This window comes from Pectinophora gossypiella, chromosome 29 (genome assembly GCF_024362695.1).
Source record: "Pectinophora gossypiella chromosome 29, ilPecGoss1.1, whole genome shotgun sequence".
Lineage (NCBI taxonomy): Eukaryota > Metazoa > Arthropoda > Insecta > Lepidoptera > Gelechiidae > Pectinophora > Pectinophora gossypiella.
In genome coordinates this window covers 4,948,678-4,969,375 of record NC_065432.1, presented here as the reverse complement: position 1 = coordinate 4,969,375, position 20,698 = coordinate 4,948,678, and the positions used below count along the sequence as shown (strand labels likewise).

The following is a 20,698-nucleotide window of genomic DNA, read 5'->3' as shown; positions in this document are numbered from 1 at the left end:
GTCCAAAAATATAGTTATCTTATTATACTCAAAATACAAGCAAAATACTAATCGGTTCCTCAATTAGTTATTAACGTAGCTTGATCGTTTTTCACAAAATTATGTGACAGAGTGGTAAATTGAAATGCTGTCTCCGATGAAAAGGGCCACTCTGTCACAATATTTTTTGGAATGCGCCTGCAAAGAAAAGTATGTTACCAAGATAAAGAGAACCACTAAATAGTCCTCTACAGACACATCTTTATATGATGTTTTAAAATATTTATTGCCGTTATAATTTTAAAGATGTTAAATCCGATAAATCGAGAAAATGTCTTTTTATTGTCGATAAAAAAGAAGAACGACCCTTATGTGCTATGCCTATTTGTTTCAGGTTCATAGCTTACTGCGAGCAGTACGCGGAATACGACGCGTTCCTGACCCCGCCGGAGTGGCCCAATCCGTGGATCAGCGATACCACTGAGCTGTGGGACCAGGAGAAGCAAAGGTTAGCGTTATATTAAGCTGTTATGGTTGGGAAGTTGTGTAGATTTTTGACCAAGAAGAGCTTACATGGAACAGATGGTTCAGAAGGTAAACGTCGTGTCTTATAAGGAAGTTAAAGAATTGACCGTTGATAGACAGGAATGGAGAATAATAGACAAGAGCGTGGCTTTTAAATTAATGATGATGATTTAGGCTGTAGGCTGATGACAGAGTAAAAAAATAAATTAATGGGGAACAAGACTGGGTCATAAAAATATATTCTCCACAATATCTAAGGAACTTTCCCCCCGCAGTAAAGACCCGCTGCCGCTGCGGCGCGTGCGCCGCTGGTCGTTCGGGCTGCGCGAGCTGCTGCAGGACGCGGCCGGCCGGCAGCACTTCGCCAAGTTCCTCAACAAGGAGTTCAGCGGGGAGAACCTCTCGTAAGTAATCGTATTCAGTCCTCATTCCCCTTTCTCTACTCCCCATATCTCTTTCTTTAGTCCTTAGTCCCCATTTCCCTTTCCTTAGCCCATAGTCCGCTTTCTTTAGTCCCTAATCCCCTTTCTTTAGTTCTTAGTCCCCATTACCATTTCCTTACCCCCATATTCCGCTTTCTTTAGTCCCTAGTCCCCTACCCTTCTTTAGTCATTAGATCCCATTCCCCTTCCTTTAGTCCTTAGTCCCCCTTCCCCTTTCTTTAGTCCATAATCCCTAGTCCCCTTTATTTAGTCCTTAGTCCCCATTTCCCTTTCCTTAGCCCATAGTCCGCTTTCTTTAGTCCCTAGTCCCCTTTCTTTAGTTCTTAGTCCCATTACCATTTCCTTACCCCCATAGTCCGCTTTCTTTAGTCCCTTTTCCCCTACCCTTTTTTAGTCCTTAGATCCCATTCCCCTTCCTTTAGTCCTTAGTCCCCCTTCCCCTTTCTTTAGTCCATAATCCCTAGCCCCCTTTATTTAGTCCTTAGTCCCCATTTCCCTTTCCTTAGCCCATGGTCCCCTTTCTTTAGTCCTTAGTCCCCAAACCCTTTTCTTTGGTCCATAGTCTCCATTCCCCTTCCTTTAGTGTCCTTAGTCCCCATAAGATAAGCGTAACTTGGGCACTGGCAGAATATCAGTGTTGGTGAGAGTGGGTACTCGTACCATACTCTTAGCAACAATATGCTGAGTCAATCCCATTTCCCAGGGCAGTGTTAGCTTCTAGTCATAAATTGGCCCCGATTCCTGCAGACACCTCCTAATTTTACTTTAAGTTATACCCGTCATTTTCTTATCCGCCGAAAAGGAAAGGGACGGATGATTGACAACTGTTAATTTTAGGAAAAATGAGTAAATGAATGAATAACCCGGGCGAATCAAAAAGGTATCTCGCTGGTATGCAAACCGTTTGTCGTGTGCTGTCAACTTAATTCTGTCGGGTTATTAGCCAATGCAAAAAATAGGGTTATTTTAGATTTGTGATAAATTCAAAATAATTATAAAGAAAAAAATTATAATTAATTTTTAATTTTTATTTTAGATTTGTGTGTGATTTTTAAATTGACGTGTGTTCCATAAATTTTATGCCTGTCGATTACCCGTCCCATTCCTTTTCGGGGGATAAGAAAATGACAGATATAAAATAAAATTAGATGGTGCTTACAGGAATTAGCACCATTGTTAATATTAATATTATTAGCGAGCGAAATGAAAGATGACCAACTCAGTATTAATGTATAATAAAGAGTAAAAGATCACAAAATTATAATAATGTAAAAAACCTAACTTACACCCCCGTTGCTAAGCGCCATACAATCAACAATACCTAGGCAACGGGGGTTGCCAGATCTGACGCCAACAAATATAATGTAAGTTGTCTGTCTTCTTCTCTCGTGTGGGTTGTGAGTGAGGTGGAGTACCAACCTCATCAACCCTGGTGTCAGGGTTACTATTGAGCCGCCAAAGACCTGACACGACTCACGTAACGACTAATTACTTACATCGGTAAGTAGTAACCGGGACCAACGCTAACCGGGGCTTAACGTGCCTTCCGAAGCACGGATCATCTTACATTCGGACAATCAGATGATCAGCCTGTAATGTCCTAACCAAACTAGGGATCACAAAGTGATTTTTGTATTATGTCCCCACCGGGATTCGAACCCGGGACCTCCGGATCGTGCCATTTTATTGTATTCTATTCTCTTCCAGGTTCTACCTGGCGGTTCAGGAGTTCAAAGCTCTGCCAGTGCAACGGGTCGCCGCTCGAGCCAAGGAGATATGGAAGGAGTTCCTCGCTTCGGACGCCGTGTCTCCCGTCAACATTGACGCCGCCAGCAGGTAACACCACGCCCGCGACCCTTATAAGGGTGGGCAGATACGACGCATCAGAAGGCATTCCATACAAGGGGTGATTCCGTACCGATTACAAAGGTGGATGATTCAGCTAATACCCTCCTGATTCTGAGTTAATATCAAGTCTTTTTTGAATTATTTTCAATGATGGCCGTTCCAGGCGTTCCCCTTCTGTTCTTAGGACATTACAGGCTGATCACCTGATTGTCTTCTATAGTGTGGGTTGTGAGGTGGATTACCAACCTCATCAACCCTGGTGTCAGGGTTACTATTGACCCGCCAAAGGCATGACATGGCTCATGTAACGACTACTTACGTCAGTAAGTAGCAACCGGGACCAACGGCTTAACGTGCCTTCCGAAGCACGGATCATCTTACTCTCGGATAATCAGGTTTGATGGGTTGATGAGGTTGGTAATCCACCTCACAACCCACACGATAGAAGACAAACAGGTGATCAGCCTGTAATGTCCTAACCAAACTAGGGACCTAACCAAACTAGGGACCTAACCAAACTAGGGACCACAAAGTAATTTTTGTGATATGTCCCGGGAATCGAACCCGGGACCTCCGGGTAATAAAAATATTATTTTATGAATATTATTTTAATGCTAGAGGCCCCGATTCCTGCAAACACCGCCTAATTTTATTTTAAGTTATATCCGTCATTTTTATATCCGTCGAAAAGGAAAGGGACGGATGATTCACAGCTCTTAATTTTAGGAAGAATGAGTAAATGAATGTGTCGGGTTATTGACTGATGTAAAATTTTTGGACGGTTGGTTGGTTGGTTCAACAGTGGCTGCAAGTTTTCTTTGATTACTTGTGGCTCTGCCCACCCCATTAGGGATAACGGGCGTGAGTTTATGTATGTATGTATGTATGTTGGTTTAGATTTGTGCTTAAAATTGACGTGTGTTCCATAAATTTTATGCTTGTCGATTACCCGTCCCTTTCCTTTTCGGCGGATAAGAAAATGACAGATATAACTTAAAATAAAATTAGATGGTATTTACAGGAATTAGCACCGTTGTTGTTACAAATGTATAATTTGTTTTATGCAGGGAGCTGACTCGTGCGAAGGTGGATTCCGGCACCGCGGACCGATACTGCTTCGATCAAGCGCAGGTAACTATAATTGTTGGCAACATCCAACAGAATAATTGGGTTAACGGCCTCTGTGGTCCAGTGGTTGAGCGTTGGACTCACGATCCGGAGGCCCTGGGTTCGAATCCCAATGGGGACGTACATAACATACATAAACAGCCTATACACGTCCCACTGCTGGGCACAGGCCTCCCCTCAATCAACCGGAGGGGGTATGGAGCATACTCCACCACGCTGCTCCAATGCGGGTTGGTGGAGGTGTTTTTACGAGACTTCACTTTCATCACTTTGTTCTCACAAAGTGAAGTGTCCTTTGTTTGGTAAGGACTATTCAGGCTTGAATCACCTGATTGTCCGAAAAAAGTAAGATGATTCCGTGCTTCGGAGGGCACGTTAAGCCGGTGGTCCCGGCTATTAGCCCAATGGGGATATATCACAAAAATCACTTTGTTTAAATAGGAAGGATTAATAAAAAAAATTATTGTTTCCTTTTCGGCGGATAAGAAAATGACAGATATAACTTGAAATAAAATTAAAAAGAAAGAAACGTTTATTATTTAGGACACCACAGACACGGATTACATATATATACATTATAATGACATTACATCAGAAGTCAAACGCACACACGAAATATTTTCTATATAGAAACATGGAAAACGAACACAGAAACTTATACCTAAATTAAATGTGACGTCATGTCGGCTTACCCATGTGTAGTGGATGGTGTCCCGTATAAAGGTCCGCACTCAGCTTATGCCGCGACGCTGGTATTCTGTGACACCTGAGTAGATGGTCATCATCATCATCACCAGTCCATTAACGTCCCCACTGCTGGGGCACGGGCCTTCCCTATGGATGGATAGGGAGATCGGGCCTTAAACCATCACGCGGGCCCAGTGCGGATTGATGGTTATTAACGACTGCTAATGCAGCCGGGACCAACGGCTTAACGTGCCTTCCGAAGCACGGAGGAGCTCGAGATGAAAACTTTTTTTTTGTGGTGTGGAGTAGATGTTGTTTACAGGAATTAGGCACCAATATTAATATGAATTGCTCATTAATTTGTTTCAGGCGCATGTGTACCATCTGATGAAGTCGGATAGCTACTCGCGGTACCTGAGGTCTGAGATGTACAAGGACTACCTCAACGGATCCAAGAAAAAGGTAAAGTAACACAAGCCCACGACTATATCCCAATTGGGGTAGTCAGAGGTACATCCATGGCTAGGTGAACTAACTACACACACAATACAATACAATACAATACAAATACACGTTATTGCACCAAAATAAAAAGAAATAATTACAAAAAGGAGGAGGACTTGAGGAGCTCGGTGGCGCAGCGGTAAACGCGCTCGGTCTGCGATTGTTGAAGTTAAGCAACTTTCGCAAACGCCGGTCATAGGATGGGTGACCACAGAAAAAGTTTTCATCTCGAGCTCCTCCGTGCTTCGTGCACGTTAAGCCGTTGGTCCCGGCTGCATTAGCAGTCGTTAATAACCATCAATCCGCACTGGGCCCGCGTGGTGGTTTAAGGCCCGATCTCCCTATCCATCCATAGGGAAGGCCCGTGCCCCAGCAGTGGGGACGTTAATGGACTGGTGATGATGGACACCCTGTATACTTTCGCCAGCGAATCGAAAACGAAGCATTCAAAAATACATCGGTACCAAAATGTTCTTTCCTTATCTAACACTATATTGCTTTCTCTTTCAGACATCAGTGAAAGGCATCCGGTCCATAGTCTCATTCACGGCCCGCAAGGAGATGTCTACTAACTAACAATCATTGTCATGTCGGTTAGATTCTATGTGTAGTGGGAAGATTGCCCAACAGTGGGCCAAACACTGGGCACGACGGCTGCTACAGCTTTGGGAATGAAGAAAAGAAAAAAAAATAACCGGTAAAAATACCGGTAAAATACCGATTGTTGTAAGGTCAAAACCGGTTTGGTACTTTCAGTGTTAATTTTAGGTAAGTCGTTAAAATTTTGAGAAATGTTATGTTGCTAATGTTGAAACGAGGCAAAAAGAAATCGGTAAAAACGGTTTGCGGATATAAATAACGGTATTAAAAAAATATATCAGTTATTGTCGCCTGCGTGGTTTCAAAGTTTATAAATATTAGTACTCGTGTCCGTACATACATAAACAGCCTATATACGTCCCACTGCTGGGCACAGGCCTCCCCTCAATCAACCGGAGGAGATATGGAGCATACTCCACCACGCTGCTCCACTGCGGAGGTGTTTTTACTTTTTTCCCGGACAACCAGGTGATACAAGCCTGCAAAGTCCTTGCCAAACTAAGTGATTTCGAATGACGGGAACCGAACCCGGACCCCCATATACTGAGCGTAGGCTGTAACCACTAGACCACGGAGGCTGTTAGAAGTATACAATAAGTAAATGTTAGGTTAACACAAAGGCAATCTGCGGGGTTAAAATGGCCACATCGAAGCAATTCATCTAAGAAAGCATACTGCAATTTGACATTTGCGCATGTAAAAGTAATTGCGCAATGCAAACAAATGTTTAATAGCAATATTGCTTTTTTAGAGGAACTGGGCACCCTCAGGCATGTTGTCTTAAACGTTGTACCGGGTGAGAGCCTTCAGCGCTCCCCATTTGTCCGGCCAAGTAGTTAATGCCATCTGCGTCAAATGTACAATAAGTCACGTCAAAAAAAAGCCTATGCGAAAGTTGCTTAACTTCAACAATCGCAGACCGAGCGCGTTTACCGCTGCGCCACCAAGCTCCTCAAAGTAATATTAGCAACACTAATTCTCATTCTAAACCAAAGTTATTTCTTTAGATCCAAAAAAAAAGACTGTTCGATGAGATAAACTGCCCAAAAATATACAGGGTGTTAGTGACATCGTAACGAATACTGAGGGGGATGATTGAGACCATGATTCTGAGTTGACATCAAGTGGAATTTTCCGTCCTATAGTACGGAAAATAATTTAAAAAAACTAAAATAAAAATCATGAATTTTGCGACGGAAAATTCCACTTGATATCAGCTCAGAATCATGATCTGAATCATCCCCCTCAGTATTCGTTACGACGTCACTAACACCCTGTATTATAAATTTATTTGTGTTAGTGACACCGTACCGAATACTCAGGGGGATGATTCTGCTCATGATTCTGAGTTGATATCAAGTGGAATTTTCCGTCGCAATTCCATACAGGAACTGTAGATAATTTAAATAAACACTAATATTTTATAGAATAGAATAACTTTATCCCCAAAACAGTGAAGGTTACAAAAGCATTTACATAAATTAAGATTAACAATTTATTGAGGACGTCCACCACTGCCACATGACTGTTACGACCAATTTCCATCCTCATCAACCCTGACACCAGGGATGATGAGGTTGGTAATCCACCTCACAACCCACACGATAGAGGAAAAGAAGATTCATGGTTTCGTAAACAGTTGGTAGGTTTTATGTTGTAAGTATCACATGATCTGCTAAATAAAAGCATGCGAAAATTTATTAGTATGATGAATGGAGTGTGTATGTATTTTCATAAGTTTGCCACACAAAAAAAATCAAATTCAAAAATATCTTTATTCGAAAGAAAGAAAGAAAGAAACGTTTATTATAAAGGGACACCACAGTAACAAATACAAAACAAATAACAAATATATAATTTAAAACACGGAGTAACACACAACTTACAATCAAACAAAACACATAATAAAAACAAAATACACGAGAAATACAAATAATTGAGTGTATGGACTGGTCAACGATGGTGGTGGTGTCCTTTATAAAAGGGCCTCACTCAGCATAAGCCGCGGCGCGAGCCACGACGCTGGTATTCTGTGGACCCTGCTAAGTGAGCCACGGAAGCCGTGTCTCCCACAAATACAACTTGAATGAATATATAATAATATTTACTTATACTATGAAAACAAAGTAGTTTACAAAAACATATATTAAAAGCGTGTGTGTGTGCAGTGTATCTACAAATACATGAAAGAAATACCATAATACTTACAAAACAATGCATATAAAACGATAAAATAAACAAATAAATAAATTCAGTAGGTAACATAGTTACACTTTGAATCGTCAATTTTTACATAACGAACGTCTCATCCGCCTAAAACTACTGCAGCTTCTCACAACCTGTATAGCCGGGGAAATGCAGCTGCAAGAAAAACCTCGGCACAGGGCCCTAGACGTTCTTTAAAAAAAATAAAAATAAACATAAAATATTGGTATACAATTGACAACATTTCATTTTTACTAAGGTGCCTTAAATCGAAAACCATTTCGAGATATTTCTATGATTTACACAAAACACATTTTTTCAGATTTTTTAATTCAGTAATAATAGAAATATATTGAAAAATCCACGAGGTCAGAAGAGGAAGGCATAATAAGTTCAGACCTTTACATAAAAATTATAAAAAAAGTAAATGTCATACATAACATGACACTTTGTTTGCGACTTGTTTTAAATACGCATGCAAAGGTACATTACATTATACTGCCTTCATTCTATCAATGGCAGAATCAAATTTTCAAAAAATATTTTTTGTAACTTCTAGTGGAAAAATCTTGAAAAGAAAAAATACGTGTCTTCTATTTAAACAATTACTTTCGAAATAGCACAAAAAAACCACGGCTTAAAAATTTGAAATGTTGTCAATTGAGTAATTTAGCTGCTTAATATCAGTTCTCAGACAGTTAATCCCATGCATTCATATCTTCTAAATAATCACTAACTTTATAATAACCTTTTTGTAAAGTTTTTGTTTAACTACTGTCTTAAAACAGTTGAAATCCACATACCACTTGATCAAAAATTCGACTCAGAATCACGAGCTGTATCGTCCCCCTCAGTATTCGTTACGGTGTCACTAACACCTGTTATATGTTATTATTACATTTTCCTTTAAATTTTGAGTTTTATTAATTCTTGTAATAATGTAAATAGTAAAAAAATAATAAAAAAAACTTAGTTGTTTTAGACATAGACAATACTTTGACGTTATTGTGTAAAATAATAATAATCATAATAAATTATTATTTAATATATATATATATTTGATATTGTATGTACAGTCATAAGCAATATAATGTACCCACTTTAGGACTCTGTCGCACTAACACATTTGACATTTAGTGAGACTTACAGTTCAATTTGTCAAAAAAGTTAATGTGACATGGTACCAAAGTATATACATGGTAATGCTCGTGATCGCATCTACCTAGGTACGTAATGTAGTTTTTGGCTTATATCCTTTTTTTATGTTTTGATCCTGACCTATTTGACATAGATAAACTCACGCCTATTTCCTACCGGGGTAAGCAGACTATGGAGTTAATTTGTCTATAGTCTCTGCTTACCCCGGTTGGGAATAGGTGTGAGGTTATGTATGTATGGATTAATAATTACATGATATGTTAAATAAAATCTAAATATCATGTTGTGATCCATATACGATATTGAGTAGGATTTACATATAATTTTTATTAAAAAAAAAAAAATCTGTACAGAATATATCAGTAACAATTTTTTTTTCGACAATTATTCTAATTATTATTAAATTAAAACAAAGATCTGCTTAACAGCAATGGTGATAATCTCAAAAAAGTCACAAAATGTACTTTAGAGCACAAATAATGCACAATTTTTTTATTTTATTTTTTAGGATTTTTTTTTTCTCAGAGACCATGTAACATAATATGTTATATTTTGAACACTTTTGATTCAGTAGTTTTTTTTATATGATTTTTTTTTCGAAAAAATAAAACTTTAAATGGCTCTCCTGTAAAGTTCACAAAATGTCGCTTAAACCCATTTGCCTTTTAACCCTCGATATGCAATTAGTAAGAAAGTCATCTCTTGAATTTACGAAATTACGTTGAATAAATGATTCTGATTATAAATGGCAACATTATCTCCCTAGCGTTATCCCGTTCTCACTGGGTCCCCTAACCTAACCTAACCCTAACCCTGAAGAATTGACAGGTCCTGTTTTTTACATCAGCGACTGCCTGTCTGCTCAATACAGGTGTGGTGGACCCAACTAGTCTTAAACGTTGTACCGGGTGAGAGCCTTCAACGCTCCCCATTTGTCCGGCCAAGTAGTTAATGCCATCTGCGGCAAATCTACAATATGTCACGTCGAAATGGACCCAACTAGATGGCCAGCTAGTTCAGCCCACATGCAACAGATGGCGCCACATCCAATAATGCAGTCTTCAAGCAGTCGTGAAACGCGATATCGAAGTTTACACAGCAAGACGCATATATACAACTTCCAACATAACACCGTCGGAACGTCGATCCCTAGTCACACTGCCAACTTGAGGCTAGCGGGGTACTATGCTCTGTTCGGTACCCCGAAATTATACCTTGGCGGCAGGGCATCCTCACACGTTAGGTTTTTTTTTTTTCTTTTGACGTGACTTATTGTAGATTTGCCGCAGATGGCATTAACTACTTGGCCGGAACACGTTAGGTCACATACCTCCGAAACGTATTTCTCGGGCATGTGGGTTTCCTTCACCGCTGAGCACGTGATAATCATTTGTGTACGGAATCTAGTACATCAGCATGATAAATGTAAGTTTACATAGTCACAGACCACGAGAGAAGTCCACTTCCCAGCCAAATAATTTAAGACTGCATTTTATCGTTAGTTAAAAAAAAAATTCGTACTAATTTTTTTTTATTTTATTTTTTTTTCAAATTTCGTGTAAGATGTTTTGTTCTTCGAGCTTTAATGTCTCTCTCATCAATGTGATAGGTTAGTAGTCACAATAAATGTAAAATAATGTTAATGTATGGTATGAGGCTGGATGCTATCAGCGCCTTTTCAGAGAGTTATCTGACAAGGACCTTAAAACAATTCGATAAAGTGAGGTCACAAATATACACAAGCTCGGTCCTTTGCAAGATGATCTAAGGTTGCTTTTCCACCAGAGCTGTGCGAGAAAGCTAAGCGGTGTGCGAGGAAAAAATCCACCTATTTCTCCCATCAGACGGGCTTAAAATGGCCACATCGAAGCAATCCATCTAAGAGAGCAATGTTGCAATTTGACATTTGCGCGTATAAAAGTAAGTGCGCAATGCAAACAAATGTCAAACAGCAATATTGCTTTCTTAGATGAATTGCTTCGATGTGGCCATTTTAATCCCCTGCACACATTTTGTTCGTGGCGTGACCATGTCCTAGTGAGATATTTCATTTGTAAATACTGAGATAGATGCTATAATATACAAGCTGTTAGTGACATCGTAACGAATACTGAAGGGGATGATTCAGACCACGGTTCTGAGTTGATATCAAGAGGAATTTCCTGTCCATGTGTAAATTACACTTGGTATCAACTCAGAATCATGATCTGAATCATGCTTCAAAGTTTTCGTTACGATGTCACTAACACCCTGTATACACTATATGTATAACCAAAAACTATGACACCGTAACGAATACTCAGGGGGATGATTCAGCTCATGACTCTTGAGTTGATATCAAGTGGAATTTTCCATTGCAAAAGAATAAAATAACACATAAAAAAACATGAGTTTTGGTGGAAATTCCACTCGATATTAACTCAGAATTTTGAGCTGAATCATCCCCCTGAGTATTCGTTACGGAGTCACTAACATGCTGCATTTATAACTAAAAATATTTATGTAAATTGGACGTCATATAGATGTTAAAATAATTATATTTGACGCTAAGGATCAAATAATTGCTGTTTAGATTGATAACGTAAACAGCCTATATACGTCCCACTTCTGGGCACAGGCCTCCCCTCAATCAACCGGAGGGGGTATGGAGCATACTCCACCACGCTGCTCCATGTAGGGTAAAAAAAACTGCATTTATTATTGAAAGTTGTAGATAATGTAAGTTCAATATTAAGAAAAATATTCTTTTAAATGTAAGTATTGATTAAATACTCTATAAAAATATAAATAGCAAAATATAGTTTTTTTTTCTATATATATTTTTCAAATTAAAATGTTGTATATTGTAATCTTAATGTAGTTAATAAAAACAATTATGTATCTGTTTTGGCTACTAGCGCTTTGGGGTTTCGGGTAAAAAAAAAGATTTTGAAAATAAAGTTTTTTTTATTATTTCTGAATCTTAAAAAATATCTGTCTTAAAATACTGATGTCTTTAAAATAAAGCGAAAATGTAGTCAAATTTAGCAATAAAAATCTTCTCAACTCTGGACCCTGAAACGCCGAGTCCGACTCGTGCTTGGCCAGTTTTCCGTTGTTACGAAACCGCCTGTGTGTCAGAACATCCATTATATAATAAACAATTCAATAAGAAACTTTATATTAGAGGTCTGAACAGGCCAAATTGGGTATTGCGTCTTCGAGAGCTATCAAATTCAAATATACTTTATTGCATTTAAAAAAAATAGTTACAAAAGAGATTTAAGGTGGTATTAATAAACCAATCTCAGCTTCGAGACTGCCCTCAAGATCATGTCAATGTGACAGTTTTTTTTCTTTATTTAAGGAGTTTTATCTTACAAAAAGATAATGTCACTACGGAGTGACATTATGTATGTATTGTGGAGTGGCATTGTGTAAGTTGTAGAATCGAAGAAGTCACTCCGTAGTGACTTTTACACAAACTAAAAGCAACTTAAACTAAAATAATAATTTTTGGCTTAAAACAAACTGTCCATCCCCTTAATGTGACAGTTCTTATATAAAACAGGGACTTGAGCTGATGCGCAAGGTGATTCTTGAGGGTCTCAGCTGAGATTCGTTTATTAATACCACCCTTGGGTACACGACAAATGGCGGCCTTATCGTTTTAAGCGATTCCTTCCAGACAACCATAAGGCGAGACTTATCAATAAATACATGCACGATGATAAATACAAAATTCTTTAATACGTAAATATCTTTCAATTATCATGACTAATAAAACTCTTTAGATGAAATGCTCAATATGGCCTTTTTGATCCTCTGATCGTAATAATTTATTTATAATTTATATTATTAATGTATATGTTTAGATTTGGTGTTAGCTCTCTTCACTATTGCTAAGTAGTGGGTTCGATTCTGATTGTTAATTTAATGCGATTTTTGTTCATATTTCATTTGCTGCTCAAAGTTTTAACTACAATTTCAAGCGGTAATCGCATCAAAATACTTTATCTTTTGAACTGCATATGAAACTAATAAGTAATACAGGCAAACTCATACATACAAGTACGTATGGGTGTTAGTGACACCGTAACGAATGCTGAGGGGTATGATTCAGACCATGATTCTGAGTTGATATCAAGTGGAATTTCCTGTCGAAAAATTCATGATAACATTGGTGTTTTTTTTTTTGTAATTATTTTCATTTGATATCAACACAGAATCGTGGTCTGGATCGTCCCTCCCCAAATCTCCTGGTAGTTGCGGCTTCCGAATACATCCCGCTTAGGGACGGTACTGAAAACTATCGGTGTCCGAAGGACGTAATATACGATCCCGACGACCCAATTACTCTAGCCATAGAGGCAGCCAATCAGCTCGCGACACCAACCACTTCAGGACCCCGATACCGACCCCGCCGGCGTTGTCGACGACTTCCCTCATTCAGCGCTTATCGCTATCGACCCACTAGGGTCGATTAATTCTTTCAAATATTTTTCCTCTCAGACGACGCCCTGAGCCGAGGTTCGCGCCCAACTAGGCACCCTTAGGCCTGTTGTCTTAAACGTTGTACCGAGTGAGAGCCTTCAGCGCACCCCATTTGTCCGGCCAAGTAGTTAATGCCATCTGCGGCAAATCTACAATGAGTCACGTCAAAAAAAAAGGGTCGTCTTTCAAAGTTTTCGTTACGATGTCACTAACTACCCTGTTTAACTGACGTATGAAAGGGTACATTGTTTTAGGTTTACGCGGTTATTGTCATAATTAAAGCACATAATAACGGGTTCTTACCGCGTTTAAATGGGGATATGAGACTCCCGATATTTCGACACTGTTGCAAGTGCCATGATCACGGGATGACTGATGAGATTGGAGTGGAGTAGGTAGATCCATAATTTTCTACGGGCAGACATATCTGTCTACCCTCTTTCTCTGCCGCTTGTTTATGTTTTTGGATCTACCTACTCCACTCCAATCTCATCAGTCATCCCGTGATCATGGCACTTGCAACAGTGTCGAAATATCGGGAGTCTCATATCCCCATTTAAACGCGGTAAGAACCCGTTATTATGTGCTTTAAGTATGAAAGGGTAGGCAGAGATATAATAGAAAATTAGACTCCTCGCCATGGTTAAGTCCCATGTAATAGAGGGCGAGCCTATTGCCATTAACCGGGCACAAATCCTGAAAACCACGCGATATCAATTTACCAAACATGAATTCAAACTTATAAACACTATTTTTTTATTTTATTTTTTAACGTTGGGAAATGCATTACGCATACCACGCCGGGGCGACGTGGTTATGTGGGACTCCCCGGGTGTCGCCACCCGGTATACCCACTAAAACCCAACGGTGTTCCTCCTTGCCGCCCTGTGGCGGGGATACGGGAACGCAATTGCACACAACCGCGTCCCCGCCGGGAAACTTATAAACGATGTAAGTCTTTTGTACTTCCCTATATTGCTTGCTTTTTTATTTGAAAAAAAAAACTACATAAGTTCGCACCTGTTTCCCTTTTTATATTTTTTTTTATAAAAAAAAATATTATATAAGATTGGAATCGAACTTACTGCCTTTAGTTCAGTTAATCTAGTACACTTGTTAGGCCAGTCAACTCAGTAGGAATTGAATGTCTAGGTTGTTTTTTTTTAAATCGTACATAATAGAAAAAAAAGATAGGAAAAATTGTAAAGGAAACAGATAAAAGTACATACATAAATTAATGACGAATTTTAATGGAATTCGCAATAGAAAAAAAAATGTATAGAACGGTGAATTATTGAAGAAATTGCGTTGGGCTCACCATCCGGAGGTCCCGGGTTCGAATCCTTGTGGGGACATATCACAAAAATCACTTTGTGATCCCTAGTTTGGTTAGGACATTACAGGCTGATCACCTGAGGCCTGTTTCATAAAACTTACAATTGTAAATTACAACGACAATTTGGTATTCATAACGTAGCTAATATGAAACTGCAAAATATTTGTGATCAATAACTCCGCAATGTACATCAAATTGTCATTGTAATTTACAATTGTAAGTTTTATTAAACAGGCCCCTGATTTTCCGAAAGTAAGATGATCCGTGCTTCGTAAGGCACGTTAAGCAGTTGGTCCCGGTTGCTACTTACTGATGTAAGTGAGTAATCGTTACATGAGCCATGTCAGGGGCCTTTGGCGGCTCAATAATAACCCTGACACCAGATAGACGACGAGAAGACCAGCTATGGTATTCGCCCATTAGTCGGCTTTCGCGACTAGTCGGCTACCCCGACTAATAAAGAAGCACTTTCAAAAATTCACCTTCTAAACTACAATGTGTGAAACTGTCTTGTAACTTCTCTTGCGAATTTCCTTTTCAGATTTTTTTGTCATTATCATTCGGTATAACAAGTATTTGACAGCCAAGCAAAATTGGGGGTGTGATCGGGACCTCCCGGTGAGTATGGGAAAACTTCCATATCTTGAAAAACTGCTCCGCATCAGGGAGACACCCTACGGTCTGGCGCAACTATTATACCTGGATCATTTTTTTCCCGCAAAATATATTTAAATCTTTGACAAATCCAATCGCCGGTGATAAAAAACAAAATGGCGGAAAAACAAGATGGCCGCGAAACAAAAAATTGTTTTTCCAGAAAATTCGACTGGACTTTGCTTGGCTGTCAAATACTTATTCACGTTTAAGGTGATTAATGACATTACTGTCAAAGACAAGTGTAAATTACCATTTTTATGTATTATCGCAAATAAATTGATTTGATTTAAAAAGAACGTAATTTTTTGAGGAATGGGTGTGTAATTGTGTATACTATACACTTCTGCCTAACCCTTTAGGGATACAGGCGTGGTGCAATGGTTATGGCAACTCTCCTACCAAAATGCTAAACACTATTTGATTCAGTTCAGCGTAATATTAGCGGATATAATCAAGTTAATTATTAATCATATCCCATTTGTTAACTACATATAGAATGTATTTTCAATGTGATCATAGTTATTGGAGTTTTTGGAAAATAAAAAAAAAAACAAAAATACTTTTCTTCTTTTATTTTTTATCCTGAACTAGCAATGAGGGATTTTCCACGCTAAGTTCCCCAAAAGAAATGTAGATGGCGATGCACAGAGTTGCCTTCGTTTAACCTTCTAATTCCATGGATAACAGACATATGCACCTTTTATCTTTATTTTTGGGTATAAATGATGACCCTTGTTATTACACCCAGGCACAACACATCTTCCACCCATTATTAATCTGATGAGAAATGAGGTCTTTGCGTAGCATCTGAGTGTGAAGTTGAGTGATAGAGTGAGAAACAGTGTGATAAGACAGAGATGTGGTGTAAAAGACGATATAGTGACTAGGATTGAGAAGGGAATGTTAGGTTGGTTTGGACACGTTGAGCGGATGAAGGATAATAGAATTGCAAAAGCGGTATATAAAGCGAAAGTTGATGGTAGGGCTGGCAGAGGAAGACCGAGAAGGACTTACGATGATCAAATTGGAGATGTCCTTAAAAAGGTTCAATACGATCTACTCTGAACCGGCGTGCGTGTATGAAGCGATTGATGAATGTGGAGGAAGCAAGAGAAGTGTGTCAGGATCGAAGCAAATGGAATTCTATAGTCTCTACTTACCCGGTGGGAAATAGGCGTGAGTTATGTATGTATGTATGTATTAATCTGATCAAAATAAAGAGAAACAATATTGGTAGCAATGTAATTTTGTACATAATGTGATACAAATATCAAGGAACAATTATTTTTATATATCTCTCTCTTTATTTACAGAGCTGACATGTGTATAGGCATACTGTCTATGCCTATACACATGTCAGCTCTGGACCAATTTCACAAAGCGCGCGATGAGCACTATTAGAGTACAGTATAATGATGCATACCGTATTCTAATGAAGTTGCCGAGATACTGCAGCGCATCGAGCATGTTTGCTGAGGCCGGGGTTCCTGACTTCTTTGCTATTAGACGATCGCGCATTGCAGCCTTTTGGAGTCGTCTTCGTGCGTCCAGTAACGGGATTCTTTGTACCCTGTGTGAGTGCCTGGACAGTCCCATCCTAAACCATTGGATTTCCGTGCACCGTGACTGGAATAAGAAATAGCTTGTTTTCAAGCTATTTCTGTTACTTTTAAGACTTGGATGTAATTGCAATTTTATTTTATTTTTGTATGGACGTCCATTGAATTTGTTATTATTAATGTATGTTGTTTTAAGTATCTCGGGCCTATGGAGTCCCAAACTTATTAATATTAATATTATTATTGTTATCTTTACCCTTTTTCTACTAATATTTTTGTAATAATGGGTTTACATGCCTGTAAATAAAGAACTTTTATTATTATTATTTATTTAAGAGCTGCGCTCTTGTCGGTGGAGTAATCGCTATTCCTCTCTTCTTCCCGCCAAATCCTTCACCTCCTGATACGACACGACCTGCACCTTCTCTTTTGTTTCATAAATGTTCTCCTAGGTCTACCCCTTCCTCTCTTCCCTTCAAAAAAATTTCAGTTAAAGATAAATGCAAGCAAAACTAAAATAATGACAACAGCCAACAAACTATTTTTATAAAAGTATTTTATAATACTGTGTATGCTGATATCCGCACACAGAAATGACGGTGGATTGGTCATGTCCTTAGAAGATCTGTGGAACACCCGTCCCGACGAGCTCTGACCTGGTGTGCGCGTGGAAAACGCAAAAGGGGGCAACCCAAAGAGACCTGGCGAAGCTCGGCATGTCATGGGAACAAGTTCAAGAGCTGCAAAAGATCGCGAGGAGTGGAAATCTGTTATTCGAGCCCTACAGGCGGTAAAGAGAAGAAAAAAAAAACAAAAGAGAAAAAAAAGAAGAAAGGGACGGGTTCCTTCTTTTTTCTCTTCTATTATACTCGCTTCTTGTTCGAGACGATTTACAGTGTAGTCTACGTCTTATGCTCCAGCATCGTCACAATTTTCAAAGCTCATATCCAAAGCTAAAAAAAAAATTCGTTAGCGCTTCCTGAACGCACCTGTCAACTAATGTCATTATGTTTAAAGCATTGATATTACTTATTCCTTACCTTATGATCCTTTATTTCAAAAATTTCGTACCTATCCAAATTCCTTTCTCCATAAACGTTTCCTTAGTTTTTATCCTCTACATTAAAATCTACATTAATGGCAAATATGCAAGTCGCATGACGCCAAAAAAAAGCATGTTTCACGGACAACTCCATCACCTGTGGAGACTTTATGGCGGGATATTAAAATTTAAGGGAGGGAGTCCTCTCGGTCAAGGAGCTTCGTATAATTGAGATAGAACTTCACTTACAGGTAAGTTTAATCTCATAATTCTATTTGCTTTCTTATAAAGAAGATGTTAGGGCCCCCAAATCAAATAAAACAACGAAATGAAACTGTACAATTTAATCTATGTATAGTAATAAATAATTTGTACCACACTGTACATACATTCCATCCAAATAAATAAGAAAACAGAACAAAACATAACATAAGCTCACGACAAATCCCAATTGGGGTAGCCAGAGGTACATCCATCGCAAGATGAACAAAGTACCTCCTCAAAACGGAACATTCAACACAGAATTGTACATAAAATTAGAGTATGTAAAACGATCTTAAGAAATAGACTCTTTATTTTAGCTTCGTGTAAAAACATCGTAAAGAAACCCACATTCCCGAGAAATGGATTTTCGGAGGTATGTGACCTAACCTGTATTAGGCTGGTTTTCCCAGGTTGGAAGGTCAGACAGGCAGTCGCTTCTGTAAAAACCGGACCTGTCAAATCTTCAGGTTAGGTAAGCGGACCCTGTGAGAAATGTGTCTGTGTTTACCACTAAAGACTATTCAGCTTTAATTTCACAATAAGTTTCGACAGATTTTTCAATTAAATAAGTTAGAGCTTAAACCTAAAGTTAACAGAATAAATATTTAAAGTAAGTTACATTAAATAAGGTATAAAAATACGTAAAAATTTGAAGCCATGCCGATAGTTCCAGAAAGATCTACTATGGAGATCTAACGAACTATGGGAGTGCACCAAATTTGTCGATAGATGGCTCTGATTAAGATTTAAATTCGTTTTAAAAGGTGTCCATGCATTTTTCGACGTGTACACACCTTTTAATGATTAACGATGGCATTTCTACACCAACATGGCACCAGTGGGCAGTTTTTGACTATATTCTTCACAAAGAAGTCTTTCAAGGTAAGATACTGTGGAATTATGCAACACAAATTGCTTTGTTATTATACACACAAACAGAAACGCCATTTCGACGGGGAAGAAGCAAATACTCCTATCTTACATTTTTAGGCAAATCGACTTTTTGATGTAGTTCGTTGCGAAATTAAATTTTACGTTGGCTGGCAAGATCTCCGTTGTATATTTCCTACTTTTACGGTGATTTTCGATGAATAGAAATAGCTCTTAAAATAAAGATTTTATATGTTGCAATATTTTTTGTAAAAATATCTCCTTTCTACAGAAATAAATAACTCCTATCTCATGTTTTAATCGATAATAGCTCCTATCTTCAGAATCAAGCATGAGTCTTTTTGTTTAATGGAAGATGATGGAGGTCGATGGATGATGATGGGCAATGGGCATGGCACGAAATGTGTCTTTGTTTCAAAAATAAGAGATGATGGACCCAAGATCTACTTTTTGGGGTGATTCGATCACTGACACTTTTCAATATTAAATTATTTTTTTCCTAAGCGTGTAGCTCGAAAACGGACGAAATATCAAAAATATATTATATTAACAAATTTGTAGACAATTGAATGTTCTTTAAATTAATATAAAGTTATTTTCTCTAGGACGCATCGTTTTTGAGATATCAGCGAAAAACTCAAAATTGGTATCTCTGACCTACACCCATTCCGCAACACAAAACATTTTTTTAAAGACAGTTATTAATAAAAATTGTTTGACAAGTTAATTATTTGATATTGGATAACTGGGTTATTTATAATTATCTTTTTGTCAAAAAAATTCCCACAGTTTTAATTTTGGAGAGGAATTTAGAATAAAAAGTGAGAAGTAAATCGAACGACCAATACCATACAAAAATATCGATATTTTATATTTTTGTATGGTTTGGTAAACATTAAGTTCATTAAGTTACGGAAATGACACCATGTTAACGTGGGAATTTTTACTATGTTAACTCCATAAATAAGGACACATTCAGGAATGTGTTCCGGAACACATTCCTGAAGAAAAATCATAGGATTCCTCCCACATACTCTACAACCCCTTTATTGACCGGGCTATTGATAATTATTTTAATAAGTACCTACTTGTTGATCTCAGTTGATTATTGACTTAATAAATATATAATTCGTACGATATTGATATTTTTTTTTAAATGCCAATTAAAAAACGAAGGTGCCTACTTTATCATGATCAATAAATAATTTGTTAAACCTTGTTTAAGATCAAAGTTTATTTTCATGAAAAATGCTAAGCGTAGCACTTTCTTTAAAAAAGCTGTCGTTTCAGTATTTTTAAAAAAAATACGATTATTTGTTATTATATTGCATGCTTTATAATAGTTTACAGTTAAATATTTACTAGTTAAATGTTGCGGCATTGCTTTATAATATCTCCT

General features: G+C 38.1%; 1 protein-coding gene and 1 long non-coding RNA gene across 5 annotated transcripts in view; both read left to right on the top strand.

Annotated features, from left to right (window-relative positions):
• LOC126379653 (uncharacterized) overlaps window positions 1–15,600 on the top strand; it is a 33,091-nt gene extending 17,491 nt beyond the window's left edge. The window contains exon 2 of the long non-coding RNA XR_007568365.1: window positions 10,026–15,600. This is a non-coding gene — a long non-coding RNA (uncharacterized LOC126379653). The remainder of the gene's footprint in view (window positions 1–10,025) is intronic.
• The window catches only part of LOC126379460 (regulator of G-protein signaling 7), a 187,503-nt gene that overhangs the window by 12,000 nt on the left and 154,805 nt on the right, over window positions 1–20,698 (top strand). For 2 of the 4 annotated variants that reach the window (XR_007568340.1, XR_007568341.1), the window contains exons 11-16: window positions 374–487; window positions 780–908; window positions 2,655–2,783; window positions 3,863–3,926; window positions 4,980–5,072; window positions 5,625–9,261. Coding sequence is in view for 1 of the 4 variants with exons in the window: in XM_050028219.1 (XP_049884176.1) it covers window positions 374–487; window positions 780–908; window positions 2,655–2,783; window positions 3,863–3,926; window positions 4,980–5,072; window positions 5,625–5,690 (595 nt within the window). In the remaining 3 variants the exon portion in view is untranslated. Of the gene's footprint in view, window positions 1–373; window positions 488–779; window positions 909–2,654; window positions 2,784–3,862; window positions 3,927–4,979; window positions 5,073–5,624; window positions 15,601–16,587; window positions 16,696–20,698 lie in introns of those variants that run through there. The other 2 variants (XR_007568339.1, XM_050028219.1) reach the window with 2 other exon arrangements.